At 32.2% G+C, this 8,575-nt stretch overlaps 1 protein-coding gene across 3 annotated transcripts in view; it reads right to left on the bottom strand.

The window, feature by feature from the left end:
* Positions 1-1,041: 1,041 nt before the first annotated feature.
* The window catches only part of LOC106692949 (nonsense-mediated mRNA decay factor SMG8), a 40,957-nt gene continuing 33,423 nt past the window's right edge, over positions 1,042-8,575 (bottom strand). Inside the window, exons 20-21 of one of the 3 annotated variants that reach the window (XM_014439224.2) lie at positions 7,412-7,582; positions 1,042-3,292 (exon numbers count right to left, since the gene is read on the bottom strand). In XM_014439224.2, coding sequence (XP_014294710.1) covers positions 3,178-3,292; positions 7,412-7,582 — 286 coding nt within the window. In that variant the 3' untranslated portion in view covers positions 1,042-3,177. The remainder of the gene's footprint in view (positions 3,293-7,411; positions 7,583-8,575) is intronic. The other 2 variants (XM_014439223.2, XM_014439225.2) reach the window with 2 other exon arrangements.

Raw genomic sequence — 8,575 nt, 5'->3', positions numbered from 1 at the left:
AAAATGACAGCTGATTTTCATATAGACATTTACGAATATAGAAGAAAACACTTGTAAAATCATTTTCTCTAAACTTTAAAAAAAAAATTTTAATTATCATTTGAACAGATGGAATAATTTTGTCGTCGCTTGTTTATTGATATAATAAATGATTAATTAAAATAATAAACCATTGTGTAATAATTTAAGGCATTTTGATATAATGCATTAAGATGGACTTCATATTCTATATCTACTCTAAAGGAGTTTAATTTATTTTTATAAATGTTATATTTAATCTAATACTATTTAATTTTTTATAATATGAAACATGTAATAACTGTCCAAAATATATGAGGAATTGACTTAAACTTTTAGAAGTCCACTGAGATACATCTTATTGCAGAAGTTTTTATGTTCAAATGAGGAGGATAGGAAGAGTTGTGTTAAGTTCTTCACTGAGATTAAAGTTGGTTCCTGTATGTTATGCAATTGAAGATTAATTCCTATCTTTCCAGGGGTTTTTCTAAATCAAGAATAAAACCTCATAAGATAACTTCTAAAATGGATCTACACATTCATTTATGCCCTTAATTTTACTTTCAGTACATTTTTCGGAGTTATTTAAATGTTCTAAGGGTATTTCTTCCTTTTTAATACCTGGTTTCAGCTTTATATATGTTCTTTTTCCTATAAATCTTCCTTTTTTATTTCATTCAATTATCATGTTTCCTTTTCTTTGTTTTAGTGATTTTATAAAGGTGTCACAATTTTTTTTGTAGTGATTTTGTATTATATACAGTAGTTTCAATGTTGCTTTGGCATTTCAAAGGTAAATATCGTTAAAGAACTGTTTCAATTTGTGGATTTAATGAATTATTAAGAGCATCTCATATATAAGGTTTTTAAAGCTAATCTCATACAATTTATCATAGCCTTAACATAAACCACCTTTGTATGTAAATGGAGTTTTGTACCACCATTAAACTGACTGATATTTTTTTTTTTTTTATTTAAGAGAAAGAACTTAATTTGTTATAAATATTAAACAGTTTCTCAAAAGCATCAGACAATAAAACAAAAAAAAAAACAGGTAAACTAGCAAGAAGCCAATCAGCATATTTACATGGATGGGTTGGTTACGAAGTATCAATAAAAGTGGAGATATTTGTCAATAATGTTGCCTTTCATACTCTAAATTTTTTTTTTGAACTTCAAAACGAGTTGAATCCTAAAAAGCTTTATTAAATAAATAGAAAACATGAAACAAAAAAATTGAGTGAACAAATGCTACACAGCAGATTTATTTTTTAAAAAATTCAGTACAAAAATTAAAATAGTAATAAGTTTTAAAAATATACAGGGCGATGATAAAAAGAAATATAACACATCTATAAATTTATAAAATAAAATTCAAAATAATTTTAATCAAGGAAAAGTTGGTTGGGTAGTGCAGAAAAGGAAGAAAAACATAGTAACTATATGGCTTATTTTTAATGTATGCCCAAGTTTCAGCCTGCCTTGTGGAGGCCTTCATCAGAGCTAAACAAAATCATGAAAGCATAAAAGAAATGAATAAATTTAGAAAATAGTTGTATAATTCAAGTATTCCCCAGGTTTCATAATTGGGAGATATTACCCAAATCAATTATAATTTTCTGGTATCCCTGGATTTGACCTTATCTGAAATACAATTATTAATAGTGAACAAAATGAAAATAAAATCTCTATTCTTGTAATAGCTATAAAACAATTGATTATATTTGTTTTGCCAAAAGGGTTTAGAAGATAGTCGTTAGAATTTATAGTCATTTTTTCTATCGATAATACTGAGTTTACATAGAATAATGGAAGGTATTATAGGTTACTTGATATAATGTTATTGATGTTTCGATGGAACTTCTCTCTTGCTCTTTTTTTCTTATCTCATCTTGCCACTGTCCCTCTTGTTTGAGTGTGGTGAAGATCTACTCACTCATGTTACTTTGTACAACTGTAGCAAAAAGTGGTGTTGGTTTTTGAGAATGTGCATACTCTTTCATCTGTACAGGCCAATATGGCTACAGAAGCCTGTTTCATATATCTGCCACTAAATAGCATCTTGAATTTCTATTCAAAATGTGAGGAGGCCACCTTCCTCAAACAGTAAATATAAATGTAATAAACTCCTGGACAAAAGTGTCGCATCACTAGATTTTATCAGGGAGGCTGTTATAGAATTTGTACCAAGGCACCTTCAGAGTGCCAAATGCTGATGGAGACACTATAAATGGTGTCAAGTACACAGCTAACATCTTTCAAGAATAAGTGATATCATTTGAACCAGATATTAGGCATGATTACGTATACTTCACTATAATCTGATGCTTCATAATGCTCAAGTAATATCTAAATACTTGAACTGAGCTGAAATTAGGGTGCTGAGTTTTTCATCAAGAAGTACAGACTTCAACACAATAGAGAATGCCTGGGATATGATAAGAAGACATGAGAGGAACTATCATGTTCTCATGTCGATAAAAAGTATGGGACAACATACCCTAAGGATCTCAAAAAAATTAATAGTTTCCAATTCTCAATGCTAATCGAGTTATCAGAGCTAGAAGATGAGTCAATGAATATTGTTAGTTAACAGCTTTTACATTTAATTTGTAATTTTTATTTTATTTTTTTCATTATTTGTCTTTTTACAATAGCTAAACCTTTATTTTCTTCTGTGACCTAATCTCCCTCAACCCCTCTTACCACCAACTTCTCCATGATTATATTTACGGTCAACAATATCTCATTATGAACTACTTTAACAATAAATGCTGCAAAAGGAACAAATATTTAGAGTGCAGAATAATCTTAATGGTCCAAAATTTGCTAATTCGACAAGAGAGTGATTTCTATTGAAAGGAACATTTTAACCAGTAATAACGGAGCAAGGGGTACAGGTGAAGAGAGCTAGTAGATTTTCTGTACCAAAATTATCATCAATTACCATAAAACAATCACTGTAATGGTCATCATGTTTTCATAATAAAGAAATATCAATAAAACTAATCTAGCATTGCATTATTTCAATTCGAATTCCTTATTTGGATTGTTCAAACAGGACCCTCAGCAGTCCAGAATATTTTATAACAAGACCATTTGTGGGTCCTCTATTTGTCAGATGATCAAGACTAGACTGTATTCATATGATTGTAATGTCTACGTAGTAGTAGCTTGAGTAATTCCAAACATTGGTCCAAGCAGTTCACCATATTTTAGGTTTTTCAAACGGTTGGGAACGCTATAATACTTTCTTTCTGAAGCATATACATATCTATTAATATTATAAGGAAAAGTTTTATAAATGCATTTCTTATTTATGTACATAAATAAAATTATTTGTATGGACCAATGGAGTGCTACAACTAGTCTAGTTATCACACACGCGCGCGCACACACACACACACACACACACATACACACGCACGCGAGCTAACTTTTATAAGATATTAGCTGAGCCAAACCAAATAGTGGTCTTTTTAATTTTGTAACCTTCGGTTTTTCTCCAGCAGATGAACTCTTAAATTTTCTGTAGCTTGTATAAGTTTTTTTTTTTAAAGATTCTGATAGAGAACCACATCTGCTGAAGGCTGTCACCAACCAGATTCTTTCTCTGGTAAGTAGTGGAATCATCCTATGATGGACAAACCACTAGGGTGAGGAAACGAAGGGGAAGGCGAGGTTTGTCAGTTGGCTCCTCATGTCACAGGTGGGAAACACATCACCAGAGGGCTAGGTAAACTGATCATATAGGACATGCAAACTTGAAGGCACATTGAGGGGACAGTGGGCTGATGACCCGCTTCCCTTATATCTAACTCATTACGAAACCTCTCTTTACAAAGCTAAGAAGCCTGATTGCCTTTACCGAATAAATTCAGATAACATCAAAAGGACTTACGAATCACCTATTGGAATGTTTTATCTTTATATATAGGAGAAGATGGTTGGAGGTATGGTCAGAGAATGACAGAAATAAGTTAAAACTTATTTATTAGTGCCAACCTTTCGGCCAGAATTTTCGTTTTATCTTTATACTCACTGGGAGCCCATTGGACACTCCTTGAGAAAATTGACAACAAGTATATTGATATCACAGAGATCCAGAAAGTACTCTGGCTTGGAATTGGTACACTTAAAAAGAGATACCACACTGTATACTACAGCTGTCATGAAACCTATCATATGTTTGACACAGGATTTATTGTCAGAGGTAAATTAAGCTGTAACTAAGTTCACCCTTAGTTCTCCAAGCTTATGTTATATTCATCTTTAGGAAAAATTCTTCAACATCTATGTGATTAACTGTAATGCTTCTACTGAGGTTTTGTCTGAGAAGAGGACACATTTTACGAAGATCTTGCTATAGCATTCACAGCTTGTCCGTTGAATGATGTCAAGATAGTTCTGGGAGACTTACATGTCCAGACTGGGAAACGCCATGTGCATATCCCAACAATTGGAGCTTTTAGTCTTTGTAGGAGCACAAACAAAAATAGGCACAGTGATTGATTTTGCAACCATGGATGGTCTTGTAGTCCAAAGCACTACGTTCCCAGGCAAAAATCCATAAAAGAGAAAGAGATGACATGGTGGAGGCCCAGTGGATGGGAATCGTAGAGGAAACCCTTGGACTGCAGACTAGTAAAAACAGGTCTCCGTGGTTTGACAAAAAATGCCTTGTGCTAACAAACTGTAAAAATGAAGCTTACTAGAGGATGACCCAATGTTATACATGCCAAATGCAGGAGTCCTACAGAAACAGAAAGGAGAAAAATAGACAGCACAGATAATATGAAAAAAATAGCAGAATGAAAGACATAGAGAATTTCAGAACAGTCCACAATAGTCTTCTCCTCTATCAGCGAGTGAATGAGTAGTGAAATGTATTTAAACCAAAGGTGACATTAAGCAAAAATCAGGATGGCAACCAATTAACGGACAAAGAAGATATCTTGAAATGATATATTTATGATATAACACATATGATGGTGTTACTTAGCTGAAACTTTAGCGAGCCCTCATGTAGATTAACATCCCAATGATATTGATCCATCTTGAGAGGATGACAATGTCGGGCTCTAAGCGTGCTGTAAGTATCAGAGTTGACCTATCTGAGCTCTTTGACATAAAGTATAGTGTAAGGCAAGGAAGCACTTGCCTGCCTTCTTTTTAACTTTTCAGGAGAGCAAACTGTAGGAATGTCCGGAATCCAGCTTTGGGTGTCCCTATTCAATAGCATGGCTCAGCTCTTGAGATACACTGATGACTTTTATATTGCAGCTAGATTGGAGTATGAATTAAGAGAGTCACTCTTGCCCCTAGAAGATGCAGTAAAGAAATTTGGACTGATAATTAATGAGGCTAAGGCAAAGTACTTGAGAGTAAGAGGGGAGGGACCAGGGATTGGTTCCTTAGAGGTTAGACCCTACAGCTTTAAGAGGGTAAATAGCTAGGGGTCAGAGGTCAACTCTGGAAACGATACGTCCCGGGAGATAAGCAGGATAGCAACGGACAGTCTTACTTGGGGCTCCTGAGGAAATTTAGAAGTATTCCTTTTTAACATTACTCTGTATAACTCCTTAACCTTAACCTATGGATCAGAAGCCTATGCATACACTAAAATGAATTAAAATAAAATTCTCATCTTCTCATCTGTATAAGTCCTTAACCTTAACCTATGGATCAGAAGCCTGTGCATAAACTAAAATGGATTAAAATAAAATTCTCATCTTCTCATCTGTATAAGTCCTTAACCTTAACCTATGGATCAGAAGCCTGTGCATAAACTAAAATGCATCTTCTCATCTGTATAAGTCCTTAACCTTAACCTATGGATCAGAAGCCTGTGCATAAACTAAAATGGATTAAAATAAAATTCTCATCTTTGAGATAAAAATCCTAAAAAGGATTTTAGGAACTGTTTGAGAGGATGGTGTCTGGAGAAGAAGGAATAATGTTGAACTCGCGGGTCGCTACAAGGATACGCCCCTCAATAGGTCCATCAGACTGGGGTGACTTCATTGAGTCATCACATCACTCGAATGGACAAAGCTGAGATATCTAAGAGAAAGCTAGTTGAGAAACTACATGATAAAAGACGAGTTGGTCAACAGACTGTTTGATGAGAGGACATGATGTCAGAGGATGCAGGCTCCTGCTTGGAGTTAGGAACTGGAGAGCTGCAACAATGGATTGTAATAACTGGCAAAGACTTTTGGAGGAGGCCCAGTCTCAGTATCAGGATGTATCACCGTGTATGTCTTGATAGTGAACCAGATTTAAAGATGAAAAAAAAGCCAGATATGAATTTCTCTTAAAGTCTAATTTATATTAGATTCCATAAAAAAAAATTATCTCAACCCATTAGAAATTCCAAAGTTAGGTGTACTGGGAAAGAGCTGGAACAGATTAGAAAATTAACAATACGTTCAAATAATGGACCTTAGGGCACTGTTATAATCCACTGAAAACCAAATAAAAAAGCGTGTGTGCGTGTGAATGTTGGTAGGTTTTTGTTTTTCTCTGTAATTGTTTTTAATTATATCATATAAAAACATTTAAATGGATTTGCATTTAATGAGTGTAATAGTTCAAAGTTAGTTATGTTAATTTTCAGGTAATTTGTTTTAATTTGATATAAATAATAATTTTAAACCTTTTGTTAAAATATATAGGAAGATGGTCAGGGTTTTATTTATTTTATTTTGTTAAAATAGTTCATTTAGATTTAGATATTTTCTATTTAAAAAGTATAAAACATATTTATATGGCCGCGTATGATTAACTTGTAATAGACTTGCTTTAAATATTTATTTCCTTTTATTCACAATTTTAATGTACAAAAGATCTCCTCTGACATCACAGTGAATAAAAATTGGTGGAAATCATCTGAATAAATAATTTAAAATTTATTAGCTCCAATTTTAATTCCACAGACCTAACAGGTAAAGGTTTTCTTTCAAATCGTGAAGAATAAAAAATTATGGCAAAAAAGTCAATTATAAAGTTACCTTATAAGGTTCTCTATATTTTTTAAACTTTTAACTAAAAAAAAGAGTACAGATTATAAACAGGATGTGGTTTTGATATTTATGAAGTAGCTGATTTATATTTTAATAAAATATTAGTTAAATCTCATTTATTAAATGTCTTATTTGTAGTAAGATAGTATTTATGATAATCCAAAATTTAAAAAAATTACAACCTGAAAGAAATCAGGTTATAAATAGAAAAAAACTGGGAGTTCAGAGCCTATAGTAAAAAGTTACTGCCTGTTTATTATACAAGTACCTGCGCATTCCTGAAGTGAAGAAAAATGAAAGTAAACTTCAAATATACATATACACACAATAATAATAAAAAAACAAAACAATTATAGTTAAAAGGATACGGAAGTCTAAGAATCCAATAAGCGCTCTGTGTTAAAGCAATGGGTTTTTGTTCACCCGTAGTGAATGTTGGACATGGAAGTGGAGCAGGACGAACTTTTGGGTCTATAGTTACAAAAACTGGAGCTTTTGGCGTAACTATATGCACTCTCATCAGTTGAGCAATAACTTTCCTAAAGATGAATAATAATAGAATAGATTAGAATAGAAAAAATCGTTATTCTGGGACAATTTCCCTTAAGAATAATAAAGTTTACATACTAAAAACAAATTATTTCTGTCCAAATGACTTTTACAATTCTTTTTTCTTTAATTTAATGTATATCTATTTATAAAAAAATATATAAAAACAAATAAGAAAGAATATCTACTAGTAACTAAAAAGTAAAAAATAAATAACTAAAAAAGAAAACAAATAAAGCTAGAACTTAATCATAAAATCAGAACTTATTTACATCAGTTATTCAAGAATAATTTAATACATACTAATAATCATACAGTGAAAAAAAAAAGAAAAGTAATAGTAAGAATAGTAAAGGGGAAAAAAATGTGTATAATAAAGACATCGTAAATCAATAAAATAAAATATACAATGGTAATAGTAAAATCTTCACACACAATCTCTCCCGGGCATTTGTGAAGCCCGTTAGCCAATGGGTGGCACTCACAAAAAAATAGGCTTGGGAGTGACGGACCCACCCTATGAAAACCACGTCAGGAAACATGCGATGTATTTCTTAAGTACATCGCGTGAGGCTTTGGACTTCCACGGTCTGTCAGGCCAATGGAAAAAAAACTTTTTTTGATATTATTGATCAAAATGTGTTTAATCTATGGAAATTTTGTTCAAGAACACTAATAGATCAAAAGGTTTTATTATATTCAGTCACCAGATATTGATTATATAGAGCACCTGTAAAAATATCTAAAGGATCAAGTCCAAAAACGCAATGTTTCTAATCTATGTAGTTTTATAAGTGTAATTACCACTAAATAGTTTTACAATCATTTTAATATAGTAATTTTAATATAATAATGAGCACAAATCCTTTTCATGACCCATGTTATTAATTTATGAAAACCACGTCAGGAAACATGCGATGTACCAGGGCATTCAAAAAGTCCTGTCGTTTTTCGTTTGTTCGTTGTTTATTTTGATTCTAGAG

The sequence above is a fragment of the Halyomorpha halys genome, unplaced genomic scaffold (assembly GCF_000696795.3).
Source record: "Halyomorpha halys isolate HHAL.00 unplaced genomic scaffold, Hhal_1.1 Scaffold79.1, whole genome shotgun sequence".
NCBI classification, from domain to species: Eukaryota; Metazoa; Arthropoda; class Insecta; order Hemiptera; family Pentatomidae; genus Halyomorpha; species Halyomorpha halys.
The sequence above is the reverse complement of the archived record's forward strand: the minus strand, read 5'-3'. Positions and strand labels throughout refer to the sequence as shown.